General features: G+C 52.2%; 1 protein-coding gene across 7 annotated transcripts in view; it reads left to right on the top strand.

Annotated features, from left to right (window-relative positions):
• DCTN1 (dynactin subunit 1) overlaps positions 1 to 9,406 on the top strand; it is a 28,008-nt gene extending 18,602 nt beyond the window's left edge. For 3 of the 7 annotated variants that reach the window (XM_032652477.1, XM_032652478.1, XM_032652474.1), the window contains exons 8-28: positions 4 to 82; positions 191 to 350; positions 467 to 571; positions 753 to 944; positions 1,034 to 1,150; positions 1,390 to 1,542; positions 2,158 to 2,318; positions 2,424 to 2,592; positions 2,861 to 2,929; positions 3,168 to 3,230; positions 3,341 to 3,490; positions 3,652 to 3,813; positions 3,901 to 4,032; positions 4,264 to 4,389; positions 4,630 to 4,772; positions 5,049 to 5,215; positions 7,112 to 7,245; positions 7,361 to 7,553; positions 7,796 to 7,875; positions 8,424 to 8,513; positions 8,922 to 9,406. In XM_032652477.1, coding sequence (XP_032508368.1) covers positions 4 to 82; positions 191 to 350; positions 467 to 571; positions 753 to 944; positions 1,034 to 1,150; positions 1,390 to 1,542; positions 2,158 to 2,318; positions 2,424 to 2,592; positions 2,861 to 2,929; positions 3,168 to 3,230; positions 3,341 to 3,490; positions 3,652 to 3,813; positions 3,901 to 4,032; positions 4,264 to 4,389; positions 4,630 to 4,772; positions 5,049 to 5,215; positions 7,112 to 7,245; positions 7,361 to 7,553; positions 7,796 to 7,875; positions 8,424 to 8,513; positions 8,922 to 9,059 — 2,783 coding nt within the window. In that variant the 3' untranslated portion in view covers positions 9,060 to 9,406. Of the gene's footprint in view, positions 1 to 3; positions 83 to 190; positions 351 to 466; positions 572 to 752; positions 945 to 1,033; positions 1,151 to 1,389; positions 1,543 to 2,157; positions 2,319 to 2,423; positions 2,593 to 2,860; positions 2,930 to 3,167; positions 3,231 to 3,340; positions 3,491 to 3,651; positions 3,814 to 3,900; positions 4,033 to 4,263; positions 4,390 to 4,629; positions 4,773 to 5,048; positions 5,216 to 6,934; positions 6,950 to 7,111; positions 7,246 to 7,360; positions 7,554 to 7,795; positions 7,876 to 8,423; positions 8,514 to 8,921 lie in introns of all 7 variants that reach the window. The other 4 variants (XM_032652475.1, XM_032652480.1, XM_032652476.1 and 1 more) reach the window with 4 other exon arrangements.
• Positions 9,407 to 15,060: the final 5,654 nt, after the last annotated feature.

Raw genomic sequence — 15,060 nt, 5'->3', positions numbered from 1 at the left:
CAGGCTCAGATGGCGCTGCGTCCAGTTATCAGCTCAAGCAGCTTGAGGAGCAGAACGCCCGCCTAAAGGATGCCCTAGTGAGGTAGGGTCCTCTCGCTGTGCGGCTCACTCTCCTGTCTCCAAATGTGTTCGAGCGCCCACCACCCGGTGACTCCGACACGCGCTCTCTCTTCTCTCCATTTTCCCACAGAATGCGGGATCTTTCTTCCTCCGAGAAGCAGGAGCACGTGAAACTCCAGAAGCTCATGGAAAAGAAGAACCAAGAGCTGGAAGTTGTGAGGCAACAGCGGGAGCGTCTGCAGGAGGAGCTGAGCCAGGCAGAGAGCACCATTGATGAGCTCAAGGAGCAGGTCTGGGGAGCCCAGCGCCTTGCCCAGAGCACCTCCACTGACTCGCTTCTGTTGTAGGCACCTTCTGTTTCTAGGTACCTTCCAGCCCTTCTCCTTGTTCCCTCTCCGTAACACAGGTGGATGCTGCTCTGGGTGCTGAGGAGATGGTGGAGATGCTGACAGACCGGAACCTGAATCTGGAAGAGAAAGTGCGGGAACTGAGAGAAACCGTGGGGGACTTGGTAAGAGAAGAGCAGACTCTGACTCATGACCCTGATGGAGGGTAGTTGGAAGTGACTTGCTGAGAGAAGAGCTGACATGTGACCCCTGACCTTTGAGTAGGAGGCGTGGTGAGTGAACCCACCCTGGCCTGCTACCCTGACTCTGACTTTCCTTTGCCTCAACTCCCCTGTGGCCTCCCAGGAAGCAATGAATGAAATGAACGATGAGCTGCAGGAGAATGCACGTGAGACAGAACTGGAGCTGCGGGAGCAGCTGGATATGGCGGGGGCACGGGTGCGAGAGGCCCAGAAGCGTGTGGAGGCGGCCCAGGAGACAGTTGCAGACTATCAGCAAACCATCAAGAAGTATCGCCAGCTGACTGCCCACCTGCAGGTGCCTGCATACCCGCTACTCTCTGCCCACCATCTCCCCAGGGCTCCCTGAGGACCCAGCTGTGCCTCATTGTCTGTCCCTGTTCCCAGGATGTGAACCGGGAACTGACAAACCAGCAGGAAGCATCTGTGGAGAGGCAGCAGCAGCCACCCCCAGAGACTTTTGACTTCAAAATCAAGTTTGCTGAGACTAAGGCCCATGCCAAGGTCAGGAAAGTGGGTGGGTCGCAGAGGGCTGAGTATTGGGGACCCCAGCCTGGGTGTGGCGGTGGGCTGATCTGGTGTGGGGTTCTGGGCTTCAGCTTCCTGGATTGGGGGATGCTTTGTGTGGTGGTTTGGAAGACTCCTGGCCTGGGCCTAGAAGCGGAGAACGTGGTGGAGCGCGGCATGGTGGTTATGAGGCTCTGCAGCCTGGCTGAGAGTCCACCTCCCTGTCCACCTCACAGGCAATTGAGATGGAATTGAGGCAGATGGAGGTGGCGCAGGCCAACCGGCACATGTCCCTGCTGACAGCCTTCATGCCTGACAGCTTCCTTCGGCCAGGTGGGGACCATGACTGCGTCCTGGTGCTGCTGCTCATGCCTCGTCTCATTTGCAAGGTATGGTCTGTCAATCATGTGCCCAGCAGGACTCTGTTGAACTTGCTGTGAACCAGGCAGAGGATGCCGAGTGAAGATAACAGTCATTCTTCCTGCTCACAGAGTTTATGCTGTAGTGGAGTAGCACAGTCAACAAAGTCACAGATGGATGTATATCACAGATGGCATGTTGTGAAGGGGAGATGGCCGGTTGTGAAGGGGAGGTAGCGTTTTTGAGAGAGCACGGTCGGAGAGCCGATTTAGATAGAGGGATGTCACTGAAGGAATGACATTTGAGGCCAGACTTAGAAGATCACTAGGAGTTAGTGGGGAGGTAATTGTCAGGATAGCATTCTAGGTAGAAAGGTAGCAGGAGCAGCAGCTTTAAGGCGGGAAAGAGCTTGGCCCCACTGGTCCTGCCACCCTTTCATCCCCACATCCCAAATCTTCATAACCACCAGTAATCACATCATTACACTTTCCCCGTGTGATAGTCCCTGCCCATCTAAGAGCCGTTTCTGCTTTCTCCCCCATGTATCCATGCCCCCTACATAGTTGCTCAGCTCTCCATATTCCTGAGTCTGTGTTCTCCATCCTCTGCTCTGAGCCCCAGGTCTCTGGTGCTTCTTCCCACAGGCAGAGCTAATCCGGAAGCAGGCCCAGGAGAAATTTGAACTAAGTGAGAACTGTTCAGAGCGGCCAGGACTTCGAGGAGCTGTGGGGGAGCAGCTCAGCTTTGCTGCTGGGCTGGTGTATTCGCTGAGTTTGCTACAGGCCACACTCCACCGTTATGAGCAGTGAGTAACCTCTGACCTCTACTCCAGGGCCACGCGTCTGAGATTGGCTGGAACTGAGATTGCCTGGTAGACCCTGGCCTCACAGGGCCCTTCTCTGGTCTCTAGTGCCCTCTCTCAGTGCAGTGTGGACATGTATAAGAAGGTGGGCAGCCTCTACCCTGAGATGAGTGCCCACGAACGCTCCTTGGATTTTCTCATTGAGCTGCTGCACAAGGATCAGCTGGACGAGACTGTCAACGTAGAGCCTCTCACCAAAGCCATCAAGTACTACCAGGTCTGGGGCGAGAATTCAGCCTTGGCACAGGAGGGAGGGAGGGCTTCTTCTGCTGGAGGCTGTTGGCCAGTGTAGCCAAGGTTGTATGTCCCAGGCTGATGGCTTGAGGCTCGTAGATGGACTCACCTTAGCATGCAGCTCCTTGAGGGTTTTGGATGCTCTCATACCTCTGGAGTCCTGTGATGACAGGGTCAAATTGCAGTTTGGGAAGAATTCTCCATTCTTCCAAGGCCTAAAGACTGTCTGTCTCTTTGCCATCCCTCCTCAGCATCTGTACAGCATCCACCTCTCTGAACAACCGGAGGACAGTACCATACAGCTGGCTGACCACATTAAGGTGAGGTGTCTGGGCCAGTGGTTGAGCCCCTTATAGAGATCAGAAATGGAAGACATCAGTTCACACCCTCAAGGGGTGTCGGCATAAGACTGGAACAGGGTCACTAAGGCCAGATCAGGGAAGCCAGAGGACCCACTTATGGATGGGGGCCAGCCGAGGGCGGAGACTTCTTAGAGATGGTGATGGGGCAGAAGGGCTCCTGTTGGGGGCTGACGACGACCTGCTTCTGTCCTCACAGTTCACCCAGAGTGCCCTGGACTGCATGAGTGTGGAGGTGGGACGGCTGCGGGCCTTCTTGCAGGTGAGAGCACAACTAGGTCTATTTGAGCTCCTCTTCCTTTTAGTCCCCGCCTCCTCGCCCCAGCCCTCATGCTGACTTGGCTCTCCATCTGTTTTCTGCTCCCTGAGTAGGGTGGGCAGGAGGCTTCAGATATTGCACTCCTGCTCCGGGACCTGGAAACTTCGTGCAGTGATATCCGCCAGTTCTGCAAGAAGATCCGGAGGCGAATGCCAGGGACAGATGCTCCTGGGATCCCAGCTGCACTGGCCTTTGGACCACAGGTTTGGGCTGTGAAGGGGGATGGGAAGGAAGCCAAGTAGAACCAGGAGGGGCCCAGCGTGTCAAGATCTGGATATGGTCAGGGGACAAGAATGGTTCTGAGGTAGCTGGGAGCCGTGGTGCGGGGCCCAGAGTGGGCTCCTGACTCTGGCCTGTTGCACAGGTATCCGACACACTCCTAGACTGCAGGAAACACCTGACGTGGGTGGTGGCTGTGCTGCAGGAGGTGGCTGCTGCTGCTGCCCAGCTCATTGCCCCGCTGGCAGAGAATGAAGGCCTGCCTGTGGCTGCCCTGGAGGAGCTGGCTTTCAAAGCAGGCGAGCAGGTGGGCTGGGAAGGCTGGGCAGAAGGTGGTAACGGGGCAGTCAGGTGGCCAGTGTGGGGTTTTCACTACTGCCCTTGACACCTGCAGATCTACGGAGCCCCCTCCGGCAGCCCCTATGAGTGTCTGCGCCAGTCATGCAGCATCTTGATCAGTACCATGAACAAGTTGGCCACCGCCATGCAGGAGGGAGAGTACGATGCAGAGCGGCCCCCTAGCAAGGTGGGCGGGGTAGCTCCTTGGAGGGGCTCCAGGGGCCTGGAGGAGCAGGACTTGGAGAGCTGCTGGTAATTGTGGGAGGGAGGGCTGGGCGGCAGCAGGAAGGAATCTGGGGAGCACCATCCTGCTTAGGAGGCAAGGAGAAGATTTTCCCTTTGACTGGATCTCTGAAAGGAGTGCCTTGATGACCTCCTCTCCCTATCCCTGCCCTCTGTCTCCTGTCCCTACCCTTAGCCTCCCCCAGTTGAGCTGCGGGCTGCAGCCCTTCGTGCAGAGATCACAGATGCTGAAGGCCTGGGCTTGAAGCTTGAAGATCGAGAGACAGTTATTAAGGAGTTGAAGAAGTCACTCAAGATCAAGGTGAGGATAGGGAAGGCTCTGGATCTGGGGGGCCAGGAAATAGCATGGGGCACAGGGAAGCAGTGAGTGTTGGTGATCATAACTCAGGGGGGCTGGGGGTTGAGTGGGGAGAAGTGGCACCTGTGATCGGTGGGAGTTCTCGTGGGCCCTCAGGAAGCTTTCTATCTCATGGTCTATTCCAGGTCTCTGGGGGGCCATGGGAGGGTGTAAGGGAACTAGACGCTCTCTGCCCTCGTCCAGGGGGAAGAGCTCAGTGAGGCCAATGTGCGGCTGAGCCTCCTGGAGAAGAAGCTGGACAGTGCAGCCAAGGATGCAGATGAGCGCATCGAGAAAGTCCAGACTCGGCTGGAGGAGACCCAGGCGCTGCTGCGGAAGAAGGAGAAGTCAGGCACCTTCCCAGGCCCCTGCTCACTCCACCCCTCCCTCCTTCCAGCAGCTCCCTTCCGCCTAGCCCAGGGCCTCTTGTAGTGAGACTCCCCAGGGGGACAGACGCCATCTTCCTTCCCAACTGACATCCCCATCATCTCGTCCCCATCTGAGCCTCTTCTGCCTCTGGCTCCTCACCAGTAGGGCGACTCCAAGGACTCAGTTAGGACTGAGAAGGGGGGCGGGTGGGGCCATGGGGAAGGGACACTGTCCAAGCCCAGATTCTTTCACAGAGAGTTCGAGGAGACGATGGATGCACTTCAGGCTGACATCGACCAACTGGAGGCAGAGAAAGCAGAGTTAAAGCAGCGATTGAACAGCCAGTCCAAGCGCACAATCGAGGGGCTCCGGGGTCCCCCTCCCTCGGGTATTGCTACCCTGGTGTCTGGCATTGCTGGTGGTGAGTGCAGTGGGACAGGCAGCACTAGCCCAGAGGAGACTGGACGGCCCCCCTCCTGCCCTTGGCTTCAGTTTGACTTCTGTCCCCCTCTTTTACCCCTGGATATTCAACCAAGAATATGCTTGCCCAGTTTCACTCCGTGGCAACTTTTTTTTTTTTTTTTAATGAATTTATTTATTTTTGGCTGCACTGGGTCTTCCTTGCTGCACGTGGGCTTCTCATTGCGGTGGCTTCTCTTGTGGAGCATGGGCTCTAGGCGTGCGGGCTTCAGTAGTTGTGGCTCGTGGGCTCTAGAGCACAGACTCAGTAGTTGTGGCGCGGGGGCTTAGTTGTTCCGTGGCATGTGGGATCCTCCTGGACCAGGGCTCAAACCCGTGTCCCCTGCATTGGCAGGTGGATTCTTAACCACTGCGCCACCAGGGAAGCCCTCTGGCAACTTTCACCAAGTTTTTACTTCTTGAAGATATGTGCAGAGTTCTGACCAAGGTGGGGCAGTGGGGCCTTACCAAGTTGTTGGTGAAGCTCAGAATTACAGTGACAGTTGGAGTCTAGTAGATGTCCCTTCTGGGTCTACAGCCTGGCTTTTCTGTCCCAGCCCTGTGTTCCAGAGGGTCATCAGCCTGCAGCAGGCTGGGCTAACTGCTGTGGTATCCGCAGCAGTGGATGGTGCTTGCTCTTGACTCCTCCTCTGCTTGGGCACTGCATTTTTTCTTCCCCACTGAGTTGACGTGGCTTCACCCTATAGAGTAGTTGTCTCTTCCATTGCTGAATTCTCCCAGTTTCACTTGGGGCTTGTGTTCTGACCTTTGCCTGGTCTCTTAGTGTGGTCAGGGCTCCTTACCTGGAGTTTTTCTGGCTTCCAGGCCTAGTCTCCTTAGTTTCCTGACCAAGGAGGCAGCCACCACCATGTTAGTTCTCATCTACCGTGTAGTTTGGTTTTTGTTCTCTATTCAGTTTCTTACTTACCCTTCTCACCTCCAGAAGGCAAACTCCTTGTGATGGAATTAAACCCTCAGGATCTCTAGATCTCCCCTGCTGTGCTTGCCTTGTCAGCTGGCCTCACCAAGGGTCTTGTCCTCATCAAAGCCCCCGTCACTGGTGCCGCTTGACCCTGAAAGTGACCAAGCGTCTTCTTGACTTTAGACTCTTGTGGTGCAGACGGCTCCATGTTTCTTGGGAGGGGAGTCTCCAGAATTACCGCATTGCGTTGCTTTAGCATAGGCTCTTTAAACAAATATTGGTTCTTAGTTTATGAAACTTCACACCAAAAAAACGGTGACTTTTGTCTCAGAGCACTGGGGAACCTGAGGAACATGGGAATGTGTCTACATCCTCCACTTAAGTTTTGCTGCTAGGGAGCACTAAGGGTGCAGACATATCAGGGTTTCAGGAGCGTTCCGTCTGCCTTTCTGGGAGCTGGAATCTGAGGCAGGGAGGCAAGAATGGCCTCAAGGGCTTCTCCTCCTGCGCACACTCCCGCTGCCACTCTTCCTCACGTGTTGCACCCTGTATCGTGGCCTGGCTCCCCTTTTCTGTCTTTTCACACATATTTGCTTTTTCCCCAAAAGTAGAGGCAGGGTCTTGTTAGAGAAGGTATGGTGATTAGGAAAAAAATCTTCCTGCGTGCCCCGGATTCCTCTGATATGTCCCCCTCACTCCCAAATCATCTAATTCCTCTCTCCTCTTTTCCTGCTCCCCAATGGGCTATCCTGAGCACAGAAGAACAGCAGCGAGGTAGAGACCCATCCTGGTGGGGGGTTAACAGGGCTGGTGGGAATTGGGGCTGGGGGAGCAGGGTGAGACTGCCCCCTTGGGAGCAATCAAGACTGGAGGTAGGAGGGGATAAGGAAAGGGGATGAGTAGGGATGGAGCTCATATTTGTTATGGTACCCATAGGAGGTGCCTCTGGGCAGGCTCCGGGATCTGTGCCAGGCCCAGGGCTGGTGAAGGACTCACCACTGCTGCTTCAGCAGATCTCTGCCATGAGGCTGCACATCTCCCAGCTCCAGCATGAGAACAGCATCCTCAAGGTGAGGAGGTCGCAGGGAGGATGGGTAGAGGTGGAGTGTAACTGCCTCATTGATGATAGATGGCAGGGCCTTCTCTCACTTATTACCGCTACCCTTCTTCCCCCTTCCCCCACAGGGAGCCCAGATGAAGGCATCCTTAGCAGCCCTGCCCCCTCTGCACGTGGCAAAGCTCTCTCTCCTACCCCGTGAGGGCCCTGGCAGTGATCTAGCTGCTGGAGTGCTGTATCGTAAGACTAACCAGCTGCTGGAGACATTGAATCAGTTGAGCGCACACACCCATGTCGTGGACATCACCCGCACCAGCCCTGGTATGGACCAGCCAAATCCTGAGGTGGAAAACACACCCCTTCCCCTTGCCCCAGGCAATTCCCAGGCCAGAGAGGCTCTTCCTAGCACTGCCCTTTGGTCTCAGTGTTGAATTTGCTCGATTCACCTACTCTCTTACGTGTCTACTCCATGAGCGGGTCCAGTATCTGCACTAATGACCCTTAATCCAGTACAGCTGCCTGCCTGGGCCTTGGTGGGCCTCACTAGCCTTCTATCCCCACAGCTGCCAAGAGCCCATCGGCCCAGCTCCTGGAGCAGGTGGCTCAGCTCAAGTCCCTAAGCGACACCATTGAGAAGCTCAAGGTTAGTTTAGACCCTGCCCTTCCTCACCCGACAGTGCCCACTTCAGAGCATTCCGTGGTGGAGCCCCTAGCACGTTCATTTCCACAAGGACTCCCAGGGTTCCTGGGGGCCCATCCCTGTGCTAGATGACGCACTGGGGAGGAGATGGAAGGCGAGGCAGGATTCCTGCCTTGGGAACCTGCCCTCATTCCCAAACAGATGCCCATCAACAGAAAACAGATTCTTATCAACAAAGTGGGTTGAGCTAGGATCGTCTTTAGAGTGTGTGGTTTCAGGCACAACTTCTGTCAGAGCTGATATCACTGCAGAGTAGAATGGTTGGAAATGGCTTCCCAGAAGCTATAGAATCTGAGTTGAGCCTTAAAAGGGTAAGTATCTGTAAAGTAGGGATGTTGGGTAGGGATGGGATTGGAGTTGAGAGTAAAAGTATGATGATAAAGAGGATTGGTCCCTGCTTCTTTGGTATTAGTGTTCCTTCCTGTGAAACCAGGGAGGTACTGGGCTAGCCTGTGGGGGTCCCCTAAATGAATCCTTTTCCCCTCTGCCAGGATGAGGTCCTTAAGGAGACTGTATCTCAGCGCCCTGGAGCCACGGTCCCCACTGACTTTGCTACCTTCCCTTCATCAGCCTTCCTCAGGGTAAGAGGGAGCGGGGGAGGGGGATGGGCAGTATGGAGGGCTCAGGTGGGTCCTTCCCCTCTCCTCCAGAATTTGAAGAGGCTTCTAGGGTCTCAGGTCCAACAACTGAACATCCTGAGAAATCTGGCCAAGTCTTACTTGCAAGTATCTTAAGAGTGCTTGCATTGTTTCCTGAAATTCCAATATTTTAGCAGTTAAACATCTTCTATGACTTTTGACATCAGAAGGGGCTCAAAACTCCCTTGTCAGGCTGTGCACCTCAGTTCTGATTTGGAAAATGTGGTCATTATAGTCTAGCAGCCTCAAAGCCTCAGTCACCCAGGGTCTCAGTGCTCAGGGACCCTGTCAGTGGCACACAGCTCAAGTGAGCCCCTGACCTGGAGGCCTCTTCCCCTTCCCAACTCCCAGGCCAAGGAAGAGCAGCAGGACGACACTGTATACATGGGCAAAGTGACCTTCTCGTGTGCTGCTGGCCTTGGACAGCGACACCGGCTGGTGCTCACCCAGGAGCAGCTGCACCAGCTTCATGGTCGCCTCATCTCCTAAATGCTCCTTCCCTCACTGTCCTCTTCTACACTCAGCCCTCCTGGTGCCGCTCTGGCTGATGCATAGCCACTGGGTAGCCCCCAGGTAGAACCGCCTGTGTAGAGCTGTTCCTGCCCCTTTCAGCTTCACTCCCACCTGTCAGTGCCCTGCCCCTTGCCCCTTGACCTGGTTCCCCTATTTCCATTCCCTGACCTCTGCTGGAACTTGCTGTTCAATTGCTTCCTCCTTCCTGAGGAGACTCAGGGGCCGTGGTGGGTAGGCAGGCTGAGACCCCACCACCAAAGGTAAAGTGAGGTCTCCCTGATTGAGGACTTCACCCCTTGATTAAAGTCACTTCTGCTTCAGTGTTCTCTGTGTGGTGCTGGGAGTGGGACTTGGGCCATTTGGCTCAGAGCAGGGGTGGAGGAGAAGGGATGCTGAGGAGGCTTTGGCTGGGTCATATTTGAAGGTCTCCCTCTAGTGACCAGTAGAATGCCGCGTTCCTCAAATTTGTGTGCAGTAAGTTTCTTGGAGCAAGGGGAAAAGGGCTAGACCACGGGCTTAGCTCCTGAGTTCATTTATGGAGTTAGGAGGCCAGGAGTATGTAGTCTCTGCCAGCAGGCCTGCCTCTGCTTTCTGGATCTTCCACTGCTCTTCAGGCCAGTGTTTGGAGCTGGGCTAATGGTATGATCATCACCCCAGACAACTTTCTGATGCACTGGCACAGTCTCCCCGTAAGATCTGGGGTCTCTCAGAGGGAACATTTACTAAGCAAGGGAAGACCAAAGCAACAGACCGGTAAGAAAGGATAGAAGTTGCAAAAGCTGCTCCCAAGTCCCACTACAAATTAGTATCACCTGGGGAGCTCCTTTGAAAAAAAATTTGCACATTTCTGGGCCTTGGCCCAGACCTACTGAAATCACTTCTAGATTTGGGGCCCGTTAGGCCAATGAGCAGTGCCCCGGCATTTTAGAACTTAACCCCAGTTTAATTCAGTTGGCTGACTCCTTGATACTGTCTCTGTCCGTCTCTCTCTCTTTTTTTTTGGTCTGCGTCGTTTACCCGCGCCCCCATGCAGTGGAAGTGTGGCGTCCTAACCACTGGACTGCCAGGCAATTCCCTTGATGCTCTCTTTTATTCCCTCCTTGGGGAAATCCTACGCAGGCTGCCAGAGGTCTCTGATCCAATTGGAGGGAGAGACCCCTAGTGCTTAGGAGCAGCTCCAGCTAGGTCAGGTCCTCTGCTTGTGGGAAAGGAGCAAACAGGACAAGGAGGTTCCAGGTTGGGAGCCCAGGGCACACGTTAGCGCTGGGCGCATTCCCAGTTGATGTACCCTTTGGGAAGGTCAGTGGATTATGGTGTTTTGATACCGGCTCTGCACCTTAGCCTTTTTCAACTGGGGTTCCAAGAGAAAATGATTTGTGTGACTTTCCTCAGTACTCTCAAGGATTACACATAGCTGATACCATTCTAGATGCATATACCTAAGGGATACCTTAGGGTATTCGGGCTTAATTCTTCCAGAATTGGTTGAGGAGGGTGGCTGTGTCTTGATATCAGAGGGTCTTTACCTCACCTCTCCAAATTGGCCTCTTCTAGTGCTGAGGAAGTTGCAGACCACACTGTTCTTTCCCTGGGATTGGATTGTGTTCCTGTCCTTTCTACCTAAGCTGCTGGCCTCCCTTCCCATTGGTGTTTAAGATACCAAGGGCCAAGACTGGGCAACTCCTGGGGGTACGAGAAGAGGACAGGGCTTTCTTGTTCTGTCCGTTTGCCTTGGTAGTGGTTTCTCACCATTACTGCTTTCCGAATACCGTACTTATTTATTCAATTGCCTGCTGGTATGTATCTCAAAGTCAGCATGTCTAAAATGGAAAGCATCTTTTCCATGTCCTGTATATAACAAGCCACAAACCAGGGTATCTGATGGCTTCTCCACTCTCCTTAGCTAATTTAGTTGCCCAGTCTTGTTCAGTTTTTCCTTCATTACTGTATCTCACATCTGTTCACTTTTTTCCACTCCCTCCACTGCTAACTTTGTGTATAATTTCTTGCTCTGGGTATTTCAGCAGTCTTTGAAGTGGTCATCCTACCTCTGTTGCCTCTCTCACCCAATTCTCATGGATGCCCGAGAGACCTTTCCAAAATGCACACTGGGCTCTGTCATTCTCTGTTTAAATTCTGAAATGGTTCTTTCGAGTAGAATTTAAAAGTTAAACAAAATCCTGAAATGGTTCCTCCAAGTGTCTAGAATTTAAAATTTAAATTCACTAGGATGGCGCACGAGGCCATCCATGATTTGGATCCTGCCCACCTGTCCAGCCTCTCTTGTGCCTTATGGTCTGGGCTTAGTGAACCCCTGCAGTTGCTTTGCCACCATGTGATTGCTCAGGCCTCTTCCCACTGCCAAGAATGCCAGTTACCTCCTTCCTTCCCTTCTATCTCTCTGCCCCCACCCCACCCCACCCCATCTTAGCTGACAGCCTGTTCATTTATTAAGACAGTTCCGGCACTGCTACCTTAGGAAATCTCCAATTCCTGTAACCTCTTAGGTGCTCCTCTTCTGGAGCAGCAAAGAATATGAACCTTTTTTTTTCAGGTGTGCTTGGATTTAGTTGCTTTGTGACCTTGGCGAGGTTTCTAATTTCTGGTCTGCTTTCTCAACAGCAAAACAGGAATAACGAAACCTTACAGGGCTGTGGTAAAGGCTAAATGAGAGAACGCATGCAAGTCTAGCCCACAGCAGCCTTCCTTCTCTTCTTCAGTACATGCCCCTATGGCATTATTTATACCAGTACGTGTCTCCTTCCATTGTAATTGTGAGTTCACCCATCTGTCTCCTTCAGCCAGACTGAGAGTTCCTTTAAGGTGTCTTTCATCTCTGACTCCCCCAAAACACAGGAGAAGGGCACACGGTTGGGGAGCAGCACTATGGGTTTCATTTTAGAAATGAGTTTGAGGTGCCTGTGAGAGTGTCCAAGTGGAGGTGTCCATTGGCAGTTGGATCCAACTGCGTATAGAGCTCAGCAGAGAAGTCTGGATTGGAGATAAACTTTGGGGAATGGGTTGGGAGTGTGTCAGTGGTGGTTGAAGACATGATTGGGATGAGGTAGGTGTATTGTCTTAATTCAGGTTACTTAGAAAACTGAACCTGGGGCAAAGCTGCAGTCCTAGTGCTTTATTGGTAGATACAATCCCCAAGCAGTGAGGGTGAGGAAAGCTAGGCAGGAAAAGAGAAGAAAACACAAGGTTTGTTTTAATGAGTGGGCCACTGCTTCACAAATAACTGGCCACTTGTCCAAGTGTGATGTCCCTGGATAGACTATTCAGAAATGCTACGTTTGGGTCGATGGAAGGATGGAGAGAGCAAACTCGCCTCCTCTCTCTTCTGTCTGCTGTCCTTCGTTGCTCCAAGTTTGCCCTGTTGGGTGTTTGCTCCCCTTCACTTGTTGGGATTGTGTTAGTTGACCACCCGAAAAGCCAGATCCCACACCCTGCAGCATGGCATATCATACAAGTCCTGAAGTGTGAGGTGAACAGATGGGCACTGGCCTATAGGACTTGGTCAAGACAGAGTAAGCAGCCAGAGGCCTGGGAATCAGGTGAGGCGGCAGATATCTGAGGAGAGAGTATAGGGCAGGAGGAGGGCGGAGCCCTGGGCAGTTCTGAGAGTTAAAGAACCCACAGCAGAGCCCCAGGGATCATCACTGGAGCAGGGGCCCCCAGAGGAAGTGTCACAGGGCCAAGGAAGAGGGAGATTTGGGGGAGGTAGTTGATAGTTTCTTGTATTGCTCAGTGGTCAAATGGGCCTGAGTTCAGAAAGTGGCATCTGATTCTGAGAGGCCCGGTGAGCTGGTCAGAGCTCCCTCTATTGGTGGAATAGAGGGAAAAGGAACTGGGTTGTGGTGACGAGAAAGGGGAGAGAGCAGCACGTGTGCACTACTATTTCCCGTTATTCAGTGGTGGAAGTTGGGTGGCCAGGGGATGACAGATAGCTGACGCAAGCATCATTGCCTGTAGATGATAATGGGAGCTGCTCATGGAGCCCAGGAGATTTCTGGAAACGGTTAGGATGTGGTGGTGGGGAGGGAGGCCTAGTGAGGCACTATGTGTACCAAGGATGGTGCCTAGCATGGGAACAGTCTTCTTTGATCCATCTACACCCAGAACTGCCAGTTGTGATACAAGAACACAGTCTCAGTTTTGTCTCCTATGAGCCCCTCTCTTTTTGGGGTTCTTCGGCGGATTTCCAGGGTCAACGTCACTTTCCCCAACCTGGAGACAACTTTGTGAAGTAAGTATAAGGCTTATATCCCAGCTCTTACACTTGTAAGCTGTATGAACTTAAGGGAAGTTGCTTAACTTCTCAACCTCAGTTTCTGTATCTGTAATATGAGGCTAATAGCACCTTCCTCAAGTGGTATTTTTTCCTCGTAATCTTCAGGGAAAGGTTAAATGAGAAAGCGTGTTTGACACAGGTACTCAATAGGAAACGGTACGGGGGGAGGATGATATTGAACAAATGAAAAGGAAATAAAATGCAAGCAGCCACATTCCCAAGACATGCACTTGTGACACAAATCATCATATTTTGGGCTCCAAAGGACAGGCAATCCTCAGTGCCCCAGTTTTTGGCTTGTTTTCATGGGTGGTTACCATCCTATTTTCTACCATCTAGGCACTGTTTCCTCCTACTGTTAGCAGGCCAAGGCTGGGGAAGAGTCAAATGTTCATGGCACTCCTCCCTCACCCCAGTTTGAATATACCTTCGTGGTTCCCATTTTCTGTGCTGTCGCGGAGTGGGAAGCAGGAGTGGGTGCGATACAGAGACCCTAGTCTCTGCTGGCTAATCCTAGGAAATGTGCAAGGACCCAGGGTCAATTCTGCCCTACTCAGCCTTGGAGCTGCAAGTGAGCCAGGAGCCTGTGTGCTCTACAGCCCCACGTGCCCAACTGGGGAAGCTTCATAGCACCGAATACCTTGAACCCTGTCAGGTAGGCCCAGAACACCTAGAGAACGTGGAATCTGAGGGTGAGCAGCCTCTCCTGCCTCCCTGTGGATGTTAAACTCCATGTAGCCCTCTCCTCCTCTATGTATATTGAGAAGCATGTCCATTCACCCAGGCTTCCTTCATCTCTACCACATGTGACAACGGAAACAGGCAGTGCTGCTCCCAGGGACAGCCAGCCTCTGTTGCTGAGGTACTCAGGCGGGTAGCCTGGGATGTTCGGCCTCCATTTCTCTCCAGAAGGCTGGGGAGTTTGGGGGTGAGACCTGGACTCATCTCGCGCAAATAACTGGTGTCAGAGTAAATATATGTCTGCCACCCTGTGTTTTGTTACTTTTTACTGTGGGAAATTTTAACATACAAATGAAGAGAGTAGAGTGTAATGAATCTCCATGTGCCCATATTCATTGTTTCATGATCCATCTTGTTTCCTCTGTGTAGCTCTTCTTCACTCTCCTCTACCCCCAGATTATTTTGAAGCAAATCCCAGACATCATTTCATCCAAAAGTATTTTAGTATCCCTAAAAGAGCACTTAAGAAAACTACAATACCATTATTGCACCTAAAAAAAAAAATTCATCAAATATCCCGTGTTCAAATTTCCCTGATTGTCTTATAAATGTTTTGTATTATAGTATGTGTATTCGGGTAAGGTTCAAGAAAAAGATATATGCTACAAATAGTTGTCTTTTGAGTTCCATATTCTAAATTACCATTAGTGTGTACCAATACAGCATATACTTTATATGCATATATCTTAAACTTCATTTTCAGTGTGTCAGCAATTCAAATACAGCTTATGTTATCCCGAGAATACAAAGAACACAACGTGGAGGAAGATTGAGAACAGAGGTTCCCAGTACGTAGTCACTAGTGATTGTAGGGATTTTCCTTTTAGTGTTTTCTATGAAAAACATGAATTTAAAGATGTCCTGCCATGGCTCTGCAAGGATAGATTGGCCAGAGGGGGAGTACAATGAAAAAAAAAATGGACCCAGAGTCGTTAGGAGATA

The sequence above is a fragment of the Phocoena sinus genome, chromosome 13, assembly GCF_008692025.1.
Source record: "Phocoena sinus isolate mPhoSin1 chromosome 13, mPhoSin1.pri, whole genome shotgun sequence".
Taxonomy (NCBI): domain Eukaryota; kingdom Metazoa; phylum Chordata; class Mammalia; order Artiodactyla; family Phocoenidae; genus Phocoena; species Phocoena sinus.
Note: the sequence above shows the minus strand (reverse complement) of the source record. Positions and strands in the feature narration are given on the sequence as shown.